General features: G+C 45.7%; 1 protein-coding gene across 3 annotated transcripts in view; it reads right to left on the reverse strand.

Moving 5' to 3' along the window:
• Positions 1 to 15,208, reverse strand: part of GRAMD2B (GRAM domain containing 2B) — a 157,775-nt gene that overhangs the window by 128,968 nt on the left and 13,599 nt on the right. The window contains exon 1 of one of the 3 annotated variants that reach the window (XM_033928990.1): positions 414 to 665. The exons of the other annotated variants lie outside the window; for them this stretch is intronic. Coding sequence (XP_033784881.1) covers positions 414 to 508 — 95 coding nt within the window. The 5' untranslated portion in view covers positions 509 to 665. Of the gene's footprint in view, positions 1 to 413; positions 666 to 15,208 lie in introns of those variants that run through there. 3 annotated transcript variants of the gene reach the window in all.

The following is a 15,208-nucleotide window of genomic DNA, read 5'->3' on the forward strand; positions in this document are numbered from 1 at the left end:
CATTCTTCAAAATCTTGTTCAGATAACTATTCCACTCAGCCCAATTTATATTCGCCACCTACAACTGCAAGCCTGAAGATTAACTCGATTGCCCTAGTAATTTACGGTTGTCTCGACTTGCTTTTTGATTCTTGGGAGGTTACTTTTTCATTTCACAACAGCCCGCGTCATCCCTCAAAATTTTAAGTGCACAACAACAAAAAAAAACACCCCACAAACGTATAAGGCAACCCCCCTCCTCCCCCTCCCCAGCCAAAAGCAACCAGCAAGTAACGACTGTTTTTCCAAACTTTTCACAGGAAATCCTCACGCTTTTAACGCACACCCTGCAAAAGGGGCCTTGGGTGTAAGAGCCAGAGACACCTCCCCAGAGCCGTGAAGTTGTGTTGTTGTTGTTTTTTTTTTTTACTTACACTAAGGTGAGACCTCTGCTTTCCTTTCTGCCGGGCGGCCTGGGCGCAGCCTTCGCCTCTTCCACTTCACATGGCTGCTCCGTGACGAGAACCATAGCTGGAGCCAGAGGAAGCGCGAGCAGCTCCCGCCGTTCTCTCTCCCCTCCCACCCCCCTGAGCCCTTTCAGCTCGCTGCAGTCACACCTCAGCCAGCAAGAAAAAACTGAGGCAAGCTCTTGGTGTGGCTGACTAACCTGACCAGGTCTGAACCGGTTTGATTGGTTAGACTTCGGACAATAATACTATGGAGAAAAAAAAAAAATCCCAAACAAGTAGGGGGGGGGGACATTTTATTTTGTAACTATTCCAACCCTCAGTCAAGTAACAAAAAAAAAAATAGGATGTTCAACAAGTCTTGGTGAGTGGGAACGGAAGTCTGTGACTGCAAACTGTATCCTTTTCAAACAAATCACAGCTGGCTTCGTTTTAGGGACGAGGAAAGATAGAACTGGATGACTATCTTAATTAAAGAATCCTCCACTAATGATTTAAAAAAAACAAACAAACAAACCTTCAAAGATGAAAAAAAGGGACTAGGAAGCTTTTCAGAGTCTACAAGAAAATGACGGGCAAAGCAGAGTGACGGCTGTTTGAAGGATTTGTAGGTTTGCTGTTGGGGGCTGATCTGGTGTATGTTTTAAATTATTCAGGCAGGAAGTGTCCTTGTCTCTTCATTTAATCAGGGATCTACTTAATTCTGTAAATGAAGAAGATAAAAGTGGCAAAAGATGTATCTGACAAGAGTGCCTGCCTAGTGAACCTTTTGAAGTCTGCATACTGCCATAAGAAATCATTACTCTGAAATAACCTGGGTCAATGCAATCATACAATTAGCTACTGGCTGAGCCTGTCTGAGAGGCTGCAGGTACAGTAACAACTAGAAGTCACAGGGACTATTTATTTGGATTTATTAACCACCTTTTATGAAGCGGCAGTGTTCAGCAAGTACAGTTCAACATAAAACTTACAGTTTTGTTAACAGCATAACAGTAGTAAAAAGACCAAATATAAACAATTTTAATTTAATTTCATTCTTATATACCGCTAATAACCGTGAGGTTTCTAAGCGGTTTACAAAAATGATGCATTAAAAGACACAATAAATAAAAATAAATAAGATAGGTACTTGGAAATTCCCTAACTGTCCCAAAGGCTCACAATCTAACTAAAGTACCTGAAGAAACAATTTATGAAAAGTAAAGATAAAAATATAAAGACAGAGATAGAAATGAATATTCCAACAAGATGGCGGCCAGTTAGGTCATCTGTGCTGTCTCCCTTGTCCTGCTTTTGCAATGACTGAGGTAAATCGGCAGCTCCAGCGACCGGGTCCTGCTCCTCCACGGAGCCTCAACCAAAACCGCCCCCCCCCCCCCCAGCAAGGCGTGCGAGTCAGCTCCGCCCCTCCTGACCTGCGAGAGCATTAAATTGAACTGCGGGCCCCTCTCTTCCAGAACTGAACCTGCAATCGGCAGCGTTCAGCAACTGCAGGCCGGCTCCTCCACAGAGCCCCGTTTCGGGCCCACTCACCTGCAATCGGCAGTTCCAGCGACCGAGTCCTGCTCCTCCACGGAGCCTCAACCAAAACCGCCCCCCAGCAGGGCGTGCGAGCCAGCTCCGCCCCTCCCGACCTGCGGGAGCATTAAATTGAACTGCGGGAACGGTGCGCAGCTGTTCGGTGCGCCGGCTAAGGCGTGCCTTTGCACGTGCCTTCGCGAAGCGACAGAGTGGAGCCAAAGGAGACTACCCTTCACATCTCAACATCTTCCCCCTTGCCAGTCTGTCCTATCTCGGAAGGCCTACTCACGCGCCCATTGACTGAAGACTGATAAGTATCTGCACGTATAGGTATTTGCATGTATAAGTATCTGCATGTACTATAAGCATCTGCATTTATTTTTTCTCTAATCAGCATGCTCAGCCAACTGTCTGATAAATTTAGTCAAATACCTGCATGTCTAACCAATCGACAGGATAATTGATAAGATTCTGATGTCTATCCAATTACTGTCTCACAACATAATGGCTTTTGTTAATCAACATTTAATACTATTTCTCATGTTTTACTGGTCCTGCTACATATACAGGTCAGCCGATGCCCTTTACTTCACACCAATCCCTATCCTCACTAGACCTCTTCACACCATCTTAGAACCCCAGAGACCTGCCCCCGATTCATCCATAACTGTTCCAAAAAGGGCCCTTTTTAAATCCCGGTCTTACCCCCCTCACGTAAACCTAATAGAACACACCATAAACACCAGCGAAAGCTAAGGAAAGTCTCCTTCTCAGCAACAACTGATTCCCCCCACTTTCAAAATGTCCAAGGTTTTTACCTTAACATCAGATCCATTAGAAACAAGTCACAACTGGTCAAAGTCTGGCTCGAGGAGACCAACCCAGACTTCGTCCTTTTAACGGAAACATGGCTGATCGCTGACAATGACATCATCATACGCGAGTGCCTCCCACCTGGATTCAAAATCATTTCTCTACCCAGAAGCAGGGGAAGAGGGGGAGGACTAGCCATTATTGTAAAAGACACATACAAATCCACCATCATAGCTTCAAATTCCTCAGTGTACATGGAAATCCTTTCCTGCAAACTCTTGTCAGACAAATTAGAAGAGGCCTTAATCATCACGCTATTTTACATTCCTCCCAAGAAATGGCCCACTGCCAAGGTCACCCTCTTCGAATTCCTTCTCACAAACTCAACTGCTAGCCCCTACAACCTACTGACTGGTGACCTGAACATCCACCTAGAGCAGGTAGAGCAGGCTGACACTAAAGAATTACTCTCCTTTATCACTTCTCTCGACTTCCTTGTGCCACCCCCCGAAAGAACTCATCTAAAAGGACATCAACTAGATCTAGTTACCTTTTCTTCTAAAGCCCCAGCCCATCCCAAAATGCTCTGGCACCAAACCACTTGGACCGACACCCTATGGTTGGACCACCGTCTATGCAATTTCCAATTCAACTGGCAAACCAAACACTCCCCAACCAAACCCCTGGAGAAAAAAAGGATTAGGAAAATGACAGCCACCAGAGGCTTGGTAAACCCAGTGGAATTCTGGTCACATTACGATATCTCATCAGACTCACACTCCCCCTCTTTAGACACCTGGACCAATACAAGCACACAGATTCTTAACAAGATGGCCCCCATCAAACTAAGAAGAACGAGAAACTAAAACCTAGATGGATGGTTCGACGCCGAGCTGGGAACAGTGAAACAAGAATTACGAAAACTGGAAAGACAATGGCTGAAATCTGGTGATAACATAGAAAGAACAAACTGGAGACTAAAACTGAAAGAATACAAAAATCTCATAACTACAAAACGCACAAATTTCTACGCAAAAAAAATAGACTATCCCAACACCAACACCAAGAACCTATTCAAACGTTAACAATCTCTACGATATACAAGCCTTTTCACGCCACACCACAGACTCCCCACCTTCAGCAATGCACTAGCTGAATTCTTCAACAACAAAATCAATATCCTAAGATCCAATCTACCACCCTCCACATCCAACCATCTGAACTACCCAGTCGCCCAACACACAAATGATCCCAGAGTAGACATGTACTGGAATCACAGAAACATGGTGGTCTGAGGTCAACAAATGGGACGTAGTACTGCCAGGGTATAAGCTCTATAGGAGAGACAGGACGTACAAGAAAGGTGGAAGAATAGCGCTATACATAAAAGACTCCATTCAGTCGACTAGGATACAAGGGCGGAAGGGGTGGAATCACTATGGGTTAAGTTACCAGGAAGGAAGGGAGCTGACACAAAATTAGGACTATACTATCGCCCACCTGGACAGCCAGAAGCAAACGACAATGACCTAGAAGCAGAATTGAGGTAGGAATGCAAAAGCGGAAATGTGATGGTGATGGGGGATTTCAACCACCCTGGGATAGATTGGAGTATTGGGCACTCCGATAGTGCGAGAGAAACCAAGTTCCTAGAGGCTGTGAGGGATTGCTTCATGGAGCAGCTGGTCAAGGAACCGACTCGAGGAGACGCCACTCTCGACCTAATCCTCAACGGACTAGAGGGACCCGCAATGGAGGTGGTAGTAGTAGGGCCACTGGGAAACAGCGATCACAACATGATCCAGTACAAATTAGAAGCAGGAACATCAAAAGTGAAGAGAACCACAACGACAGCGCTCAACTTTAGAAAAGGGAACTACGATGCTATGAGGAAATTGGTGAAAAAGAAACTCAGAAACAGCTCACGGAAGATGGAGACCGTAGAGAAAGCCTGGTCCCTACTCAAGGACACGGTGCAACAAGCACAAAACCTATACATCCCCAGGTTTAGGAAAGGGTGCAAACAGAATCAAGCAAAAAAGGTGATAGGCGACAAGAAAACATCGTTCAGAAAATGGAAAAAGGTCCAAACTGAGGAAAACCGGAAGGAACACAAAAAATACCAGAAAGAATGTCACCGAGTGGTTAGGGAAGCAAAGAGAAAATACGAAGAGAAGCTGGCTGGGGAAGTGAGAAACTTCAAACCGTTCTTCAGGTACGTGAAGGGGAAGCAACCGGCGAGGGAGGAAGTGGGACCGTTGGATGATGGAGACAGAAAGGGAGTTGTAAAGGAGGAAAAAGAGGTAGCAGACAGGTTAAATAAGTTCTTCTCGTCAGTTTTCGCGAGCGAGGACATATCCAATGTAGCAGAACCCGAGGAGATCATAAGCGGGGATCGAGATGAAAAACTGGAACAAATAGAGGTAAGCCATGAGGACGTCCTCCGACAGATAGATAGATTGAAAAGCGACAAATCACCGGGCCTGGACGGAATCCACCCAAGGGTACTAAAAGAACTGAGAAAGGAAATAGTGGAAACACTCCGGCAAATATGTAACCTATTATTGAAAACTGGGGAGATCCCGGAGGACTGGAAAATAGCAAATGTCATACCTATCTTTAAGAAGGGATCGAGAGGTGACTCGGGAAACTACAGGCCGGTGAGCTTGACTTCGGTTCCGGGTAAGATGATGGAAGCACTGATTAAGAACAGCATTTGTGAGCACATAGAAAAAAATGGGCAGCTGAGGGCGAGCCAGCATGGCTTCTGCAAGGGAAGGTCATGTCTCACGAACTTACTACACTTCTTTGAGGGAATAAACAGCCTGATGGACAAAGGGGAACCCATACACATCATTTACCTCGACTTCCAAAAAGCCTTTGACAAGGTACCCCACGAACGTCTGCTTAAGAAGCTGAGGAACCACAGGGTGGAGGGGGATGTTCACCGATGGATTAAACACTGGTTGGCGGGCAGAAAACAGAGGGTTGGAGTGAAGGGCAAATACTCAGACTGGCAATGGATCACGAGCGGAGTTCCGCAGGGGTCGGTGTTGGGACCGCTCCTGTTCAATATATTTATAAACGATCTGGAGATGGGGACAAAATGTGAGGTTATCAAATTTGCAGATGACACCAAACTCTGCAGCAGGGTTAGAACCACGGAAGATTGTGAAGACCTGCAAAGGGACCTAACGAAACTGGAAGAGTGGGCAAAAAAGTGGCAGATGCATTTTAATATAGACAAATGCAAGGTCATGCATGTTGGGAAAAAGAACCCGATGTTCAGCTATACAATGGGGGGATCATTGCTAGGGGTAAGTAACCTTGAAAGAGACCTGGGTGTGCTGGTGGATACAACAATGAAAGCATCGGCACAATGTGCAGCAGCCTCAAAGAAAGCAACAGGATCCTGGGTATCATCAAGAAGGGCATCACGACCAGGACGAAGGAAGTCATCATGCCACTGTATCGTGCAATGGTACGCCCGCATCTGGAGTACTGTGTCCAGTATTGGTCGCTGTACCTCAAGAAGGACATAGCAATACTTGAGGGGGTTCAGAGAAGAGCGACGAAAATGATAAAAGGTATGGAAAACTTTTCATATGCTGAAAGGCTAGGAAAGCTGGGGCTGTTCTCCCTGGAAAAGCGGAGACTTAGAGGAGACATGATAGAAACTTTTAAGATCCTGAAAGGCATAGATAAGGTAGACAGGGACAGATTCTTCAGGATGTGGGGACAACAAGCACTAGGGGGCACTCAAAGAAACTGAGAGGGGACAGGTTTAGAACCAATGCCAGGAAGTTCTTCTTCACCCATAGAGTGGTGGACACATGGAACATGCTTCCGGAGATTGTAATTGGGCAAAACACTGCAGGGATTCAAAGAAGGTTTGGATAAATTCCTAAAGGATACAGGGATTGAGGGTTTATAGGGTGAGTCAGGGACCACTTGACAGGTCATGGACCTGATGGGCCGATGCGGGAGCGGACCGCTGGGCGAGATGGACCTCTGGTCTGCCTCAGCGGAGGCAACTTCTTATGTTCTTATGTATATGCAGACAAAGAAATCACTCTAGCTGGTGCTTATAAATGTGCTGTATCAATAGTATATACAGTGTTAGATGACAATATGCTCAGAATCATGAAGGTGGTAAACGGGGAAAAAACCCCGGCACTACCGCCTCACCGCCCAATCATCGCATAAGAGGACTATCACCAATGAATTTATATGTTAACTTAGAGTGCTCAAAAAAGCCAAGGGCTAAAGTTCTTAAACTGTGTACGTCGTATCTTAACAAAAGGAACACAGCAACTTATCTTTCGGCTTGCTGGTTCCGACGTGCCACGTTTCGCTCCTGTTTCAGGGAACCCAAGGAATTTTGCAAAAGATTTTTCAATGGTGGGCGAAAAAGGATTCTGAAAAAGCCTATTGATACAGCACATTTATAAGCACCAGCTAGTGCGGAGATGGACGGGTTGGCATGGCAGCGGTATAGGTGCGTGGGTTCCTGGCTCACTTGCAGGCAGCAGGGCTGGGGGTCAGTTGGGATGGGGCATTTGTGCCCAGTCTGGCGGGGGTCACGGTCAGGGGTGCCCCTAGGTGGCGCTGTGGTTTCAGAGAGAGCAGGAGCTCGGGGGATAGGTCTGGGTAGTGTTACCAAAGGGCTCCAGGGGGTAGGAGAGGTAGGGAGATCCTGGCTTGTCCCTGGGCATGAGAGGTTATGGCGGAGATAGGGTTGTCCGGTTCCTCTCTTACGAGCAAGGAGGAGTTGGAGGCCCTCCGTGTTGTGGAGGCCCTCCGTGGTTTGAACAAGGGTGTAGTCCTGCGGGTCATGGCCCATGATTGGCAGGGGTTACTGCTGGAGTGCGAGGTGGTTGTGTCGTCGTTGGTGCTGCTGGGTGGTATTGGTTCTTCTGGGCACTGCTGAGACCAGTCCCTGCCTTACTGGGGTGGTCGTGGTGGCTCAGACAGCTGGGTGGCTGGCCCGTGGGGTAGAGGCTTGGGATTATGGGTGTATGGGGGCTGGTTCAGGGTGGGTAGCCCGGGTGATGAGCCAGTACTACTGCATTGGGGCTGTATGTGCCAAGTGTGGCAGTTGTCCGGTTGGTGTCGGGCTTGTATACATCCTCCTGGGTACGTGGGATTGAGGCCACACTATGCAAGCCGTGGTGTCCTCTTTCTGCTGGCTGTGGGATACTACTGTAGCAGCCCTCATTGCTGGGTGGTTTCCCGGTGGAGGCGGGGTGGGTCATAGGGCACTTCTTGTCCTCTGTTTGCCTATTATTGAGGGGGAGGGAGTTTACGGTTCCAGTATTTGGCTCAGGGAGCCTTTGGCTCTCAGTGTTGGGGTGCATACTTCCATGTCCTGGGGAGACTCATGTCCTCCTCAGGAGAGGTTCGCTGATGGGGACTGCAGTGGGTATGTGCAGCAGGTGTGGGAGTCAGCTTTTCATCATGCAACGGTGTGCTGTGGCTGGAAGTGCCATGGATTCATTGGGACCGTTCCCAGGGACCCTCTTGCTGTCTCTTTGGGGCGATCTGGTATTCTTGGCATGGGAGCTCGCAGCCAAGTTGAGGGAGCATGGTCGGTTGGTCTCTCTGTGATTTGTCTGGTTTCGCGGGCAGGGGTCACGGGGTGCAAGCAGAGCTATTCCTCAGTACTTCTCAGCTGGGCATCTCCCTGTGTCAGTGATTGGAGGTCTTTTCTGGTAGTTCGTTATGGAGGTAGCGGTTGATTGCAGGGTGGCAGGGACCTTTGCCGTGGTGGATGGTGGGGTCGCGTGATTGGTTGCTCTAGCTTGTGGTGAGGGGTTACGTGGGTGTTTGGGGAAGTGAGAGTGTGGTGAAAGTGTGGTGGGGGTAGAAGGCGTGGTGAGTTATTTGTATCTTGCAGTGGAGCTGCTACTGTTGCCAGTTTTCACAGGGGCACATGCCCTTCGGGATATGTGATTTAGTCATGCAGCTGGGCGGTGGTTGATACTTGGCGTGCATTGGGTGAGGTAACTCCCTTCTAGACAGGTGTACTTAGGGCCTTCCGGGTGCCGAATTGGGGTGTTCAGGATTTATGCCAGAGTGCAAGAGTAAGAACGGTGGTCCTGTGGAGGAGTACTGGGAGTGGTGCTGCCCCCTGGTTGGTGGTGGCTGGTGTATGGGGAACAGATATGGGGATACCACTGAAGAGGATCAAAAGATTTTGGTGGGGGAGCACCTAGGGGGGATGGGTAGTTGCTGAGTTGATGGAAGAAGTGCAGCTTTGTTTTGGGGTTTTTTTTGGGGGGAGGGGCCTGTAGGCTACAGGCCTGTAGCAATAATCCCAAGCTTCAAGGTTTTGGCTCATCGGAAGATGAGCGGGTATTTGGTAGTGAGCTCATTTGAGTGGTGATGCAGTGGGTAAGGTGACACAGAATAGGGTGATGGAGGTCCATGCCACCCCCTAGGCTCTTGCTGACGTGGTGGGGTCAGGGGAATACAATTATGCTTTTGTCAAATTACAATGTTTTGTAGCTCGGGAGGTGAAGCAATTGTTAATTGCTTGTCCCAATAAACAAAGCTGTGGCCTGGTTATACCATCAATAAAGTGTCTGTGGTTTATTTATTGATCTTATTGCAGGATTATAACAGATTTGATAAGCAAGTAAAGAAAGGGGCTTGGTGATTATGGGGGGGTCGTGGGGGTGGAAGATAGGGGTGAGGGGCGACATCTTGACCATTCCAGATCCATATGTTATTAATTCTTCACATAAAGCAAGCTTCACTCCAACACCTAATTCCTGGAGAGCCCTAATAATTGAGAATTAGGACTAACGGCTATTCCCCAAAATCCTCTGCTTTATTCAGGCTGGGTTAAATATTCAGTCAGCAGTGGTGAGCGTTTTGCTGAACACTGCCAGGTTTATTCCTGGATGTTCAATGCTGGGCCATGTTCAGGCTTTGGCATCGAATGCCCAGTTTTATGCGGTGCCAGCTAACACATAGCTGGTTAAGTTGATAGAGCTTAACCAGTCATGGGTTGCATAAAGATAGGACTGTTTTTTTATGTGGTTCCATTTATGCGGTTACCCTGTCTGGTTAAGTACAGACTCCATCCCCAGGTCGCCCCCAAATTAGTCAGTTTTCATGTAGGCGCTAACTGCTAATTTTCAGGGTGATAATCGGTTAAAGGCTACTGAAAATTACCAGATATCCCTGAACAAGTAATTTACCCTTTTACAAAACTGTAGCACGGTTTATAGCGCCGACCATAGTGGTAACAGCTCCAATGCTCATAGAATTCCTAAAAACCATGCTACAGTTTTGTAAAATGGGTGGGGAGAGGGGGGTTTAATCAGTCAGTGACTGTTTCTGGCTGGTTAAATTGTTTTGAATATCTACCAGTTTGCTTTTATTGCATTTCTCTCAGGGACTGAACCAGTCTATGCAGTCTTACTTTGCTTTCTGTATGAAAATTTATAGGCATGAAATTTGGAATCTTACTGGCTGCCCTTATCTGATCTGAGCCATTTGGCATCATGTTTGTTTTTATCGCTCTTAAGTTTTCTTGTAAAATTTAATGCTGAAGAGGAAGTTAATACATTTTTATTGTCACTTTTAATTAAAAAATAAAATTTCCTACATGCTGTACCTTATAGTCTTTTTGTCATAGGGCTCATAATAATCAGTTTTCTTAATTTACAGATGTATAAATTAGTAATGAATGAAACTTAAAACTGAATTATATTTGTTCAGGACCACATCAGTTTTGTTGGGCAGTTGCTTGCCTGTTGCTGGCCAACGTGAACACTAATGGAAATTTTTAAAAAAGTGCCTGCAACCTAGCTGAATTTGCTGGTGATGTAGGGGTATCCTTGCATCACTCTTTGGAGGCTTGAGGCCTTACTAGGCTATGAACCATCTTTTCTGAACAAAGACATCATGGATCGTGACTGCTACTTGTAAGCAAGCTGTTTTCCTCACAGCCAAGGTCAGTCACCTGTGGTGTGCCCCAGACTAGCTCCTGAGAAACTGCGTAGGAGTGAGCTTCACAGGCATTGCAATGAAGTTTGTCTTGTTTTATCATCTTGGTGAGACATTGTATACCAATCCTGATAGGAGGGTCCATCTAAAACCCATTCACCTTCCTTCTACGTGACCGACCATAACCTGCTGGACGGGTTCTGATTGGCCCATGTTGTCACCTGAACATGACTGGAGAGAATCTGCACCAGGCTGAATTTGGTTTGGTTTTGGGAGAAGAAGGTAAAATAGAAAGAGAAAATTCTCTGGTTGGCATGCATATATCTCTGTGAAGAGAAGGACTAAATTGTTTTTGATTTCCTTACACATCCAGGGTGGTTGGGTGGGGGGAGGGAAATGTATTTTGAGGATTAAAATTACTTAATTATAATATTGTAATCACATAATATGTCTTATTGTATTAATAATTGGGAGGAGGGTGGGAGAAAATGATTGTTTTATGTATTACTTGTGTAATTAATAGTGCGTTTTATGTTCAATTATTGCACTGTCAAAGTTTGAAAATCAATAAAGATTAAAAAAAAAAATGTTTGTGATGCATATGAATTGTCTTATGTGCTAAGAATAGAACCAGGAAAAATTCTGCAGCTTATTATTCACTGGCTGTTACCAGACTGGGAATCCAGCCAAAGGGGCAGTTCCAGGACTTGGGTCTTACTTGTACCGGAACCAAGGGGGCTCATTATAAAGCTTGTATCCCCAAAGATAAATAATTTCATAACCATCGGACCCTGACCCAGCTGATCTATTTATTTATTTGGATTTATATCTAATCCTCCCCAAAGAGTTCAGAACTGGTTACAGTTTACATTCATAGTGTTACAATATAGAGACTACATACAGTGTATTACAATATATCTACATTTGGGATTACTTATTGATGCTGGAGAGGTGATGACTAGGCTTGCATTTGGCAGTAGAATAATAGATAAGGAGTTTTGTTAAGCATTGCATAGCTTCAGAAGAAAATTGGGTAGAATCAGGAGAGCGGTTGGGTAAGGAGAAGGAAGGGGATGCATGATACAGTCTGACCACTTAAGTTCGATGATAGTCGTAGGGTTTAGCAGTGGTATGGGAATTTAGACCTTATTGTTCAGTGCATGGATAAAGTTTATGCATAAGAGATCGGCATCTTCAAGTGTCAATCCCTAGGTCGCAGTCCTTAGAGAGTACTGCTGAGTCAACTCTGGTAGGGCAAAGTGGAGAGAGGAGGTTGGAGGAGTGGAGGGTTGAGGGAGTGACTAGGCAAAAGGGTAGGTTTTTACAGTTTTTCTGAAGTTGAGGTGTCCTTTGAGGGCTCTGATGTGAGAAAGTAGGCGGTTTCAGAGTTTTGGTTAGGAAATGAGAGTAAGATCATTTCTAGGCTGTCTAGAGTTGGAGGGAACGTCCTAGTGGTGTATGTAAGCATATTTCATCTTGGGAGCATAGTGCTCTCTTTGGGGTATAGAGGGAAAGTTTGTCTGAAAAGTATTTGGGTGTCATGTTGTACAGGGATTAATATACCAGCACTAAGCCTTTGAAAATGCAGCGTTTGGCTAGGTTTTTCAGTAGTCTTATTTCTGTATTTCTGCATTTTGAACACATTGCAGTTTGGTGTGTTTTTTTTTGTTATAAGACCGTTGAATAAGGCATTGCAGTAATCCAGGCATGTGAGGACAAAGGCATAGAGCAGTTGGGAGAAGTCTTGTTCCATGAAGTAGTTTCTTATCATTCAGAGCTGATGGCGGTAGTAGAAGGATGAAGAGACCACTTGTGAGATGTTTGGAGAGTGATAGGTTTGAGTCAAGCATAATTCCTAGGCTCCAAATTTTGTCTTTTGTCAACAAGGTAGTTTTTATTATTTTTTTTAAATTTATTTATTTTTATACCACTTATATCCTAAGTGGTTTTACATACAGGTACTTTATCATATTTCCCTATCTGTAGACTCAAACTCTATCTAGTGTACCTGGGGCAATGGGGGGGGGGGATTAAGTGACTTGCCCAGGGTTACAGGGAGCAGCGAGGGATTTAAACCCATAATCTCAGAACACAGAGGCTGTAGCCCTAACCACTGTGTCACACACTCCCCTTCAAGTGTTGATTCCCAGGTTAGGGAAGGGTGGGTGTAGGGCACATTTTTATTTCCTAATCCATAGTAGTTCAGTCTTGGAGGCGTTCAATTGAAGTTTGCTCAAGGGCATCCAATGTTTAATTTTGGATAGGCAGTTGTGCAGGGATTTGGTCTGGATGTTGCGATTTGCTCCTAGGTATAGTTGAATGTTGTCAGTGTAGAAGTGGGTTTTGATTTGGTAGTTTTGGGCTATATCTAGTACAGGCTTGATGTAGAGATAGAAAAGAAGAAGGGACAGTAGGGCCCCCCTGTGGTACTCCATATTTGATTTGTTTCCATTTGGATAGATTAGTGCTGAGTAGATCATTGGCTCAGAAAGGAATGGAACTGGCATAAAGCTGTATCCCAGATAGCAATTTCTGCGAGGTGGGCGAGGAGGATAGAGTGATCAATGGTATCAAAGGCTACATTCAGGTTGAGCAGGATACTTAAGATGTCATTTCCCTTTTCTAGCAGTTGACAGCAGTCGTCTATGACAGTGTTTTTCAACCTTTTTACACCCGTGGACCGGCAGAAATAAAAGAATTATTTTGTGGACCGGCAAACTACTAGGACTAAAATTTAAAAAACCCCGTTTCCGCCCCATCTCTGCGAGCTCGGTCACCTCAGTAACTATAGAAAAATAGACAAATCTAGTGCAAAATATAAACATCAGATATAAATTCTCAAAACTGACACGTTTTGATCACTAAATTGAAAATAAAATCATTTTTCCTACCTTTGCTGTCTGGTGATTTCATGAGTCTCTGGTTGCGTTTTCTTCTGTCTGTGTATCCTTTCTTTCATTTCTTTCTTTCTGCACTCAGGCCCAACAGTTGTCCCGTTCTAATCCCTCCCTGTTTCCTTCCTATGTCCTTAGTGTCCCCAGTACCTCCTTCCCATGTCCTTAGTGCCCCTTCCTGTCTTTAGTGCTCCCAATGCCTCCTACCCATGTCTTTAATGCCCCCAGTGCCTCCTTCCCATGTCCTTAGTGCCCCTTCCTGTCTTTAGTGCCCCCAGTGCATCCTTCCCATGTCCCTCTCACTGCCTTCCACACTTTGTCCCACCCCCACCCCCGAAGCCTGGCTGCCTCTCTCCATCCCTCCCTGGCCAAAGCCAGCTTGCTTGCCTGCCTACCACCTTCCCTCCCTGCCCCACAAAAAAAAAAAAAAAAACCTCCCTCCTTCCTTTCCCCTGCTCTTACCGCCCTGCCGCTGCTGCTACAGCCGACAGGAAGTCTTCTTTCCGACGTCAATTCTGACGTCGGAGAGGATGTTCTGGGCCAGCCAGGCAGTGATTGGCTGGCCCAGAACGTCCTCTCCGACGTCAGAATTGACGTCGGAAAGAAGACTTCCTGTTGGCTTTAGCGGCAGGGCGGTAAGAGAAGGGGACCCGAGGAAAGGAAGGAGGGAGGGACAGGAAATGATCGCCTGTCCCGTTGTCCCCGAGCACAGCTTTGGGACGCTGTCCCGAAGCTGTGTGTGGGGACAATGGGACAGGAGGTCTGAAAACGGACCTATGGTGATTTTAATCTTGCCAGCCCTGCGCAGACCGGCAGAAATTTCCTGTGGGTCGGCACAGGTCCGCGGACCAGCGGTTGAAGAACAGTGGTCTATGATGTCGAGTAAGACAGTTTTAGTGCTGTGGTGTTTTCTTACATCTTCTTCCATAAAGACTGAAGCAAAGAATTCATTCAGTCTCTCTGCTATGGCCTTATCCTCCATGAGTGCCCTTCTTGCTCCTTGATCATCCAACGGTCCCATGGATTCCCTCACTGTTTTTCTGCTTCTGATGTTCCTAAGAAATTATTATGAGTTTTTGCCTCTTTGGCAAGTTTCTCTTCATATTCTTTCTTGGCTTTCTTTATCAATGCTTTGCATTTAACTTGCCAGTGCTTATGCTTCTAATCTGCAAAGTGCTATTTAACCAGGCGGGAGTCTCTCTTTCTCAGTTAAACAGCAATGATTATCTACCTTTTAGATTCACCTGTCTGTACCTAGCAGCTCAAAAAATGTGCAACCCAGTGAGTGGGCTCAGGTTTGGTGTGCAACTTTGCAAATGTTAAGGTTTCATATCTATGCCCACAAACACAACATCTGCAAACTACACAGACAGATTGGTATACGTGCATTTTTTTGTATATATACATACACTAAGGAAACATTTCAGATAAAAGGACAAGTATTGATTTTAGTCATTTACAGCATAAGAATCCCTTTAAACTGGTAGCACATCATTTTTATGGTGCTAAAGTTCAATTCATCATTGATATAAAGCTTGATTATTGTTGACTATTTAAGCCTATTAGACATGATCT

This window comes from Geotrypetes seraphini, chromosome 1, assembly GCF_902459505.1.
Source record: "Geotrypetes seraphini chromosome 1, aGeoSer1.1, whole genome shotgun sequence".
Lineage (NCBI taxonomy): Eukaryota > Metazoa > Chordata > Amphibia > Gymnophiona > Dermophiidae > Geotrypetes > Geotrypetes seraphini.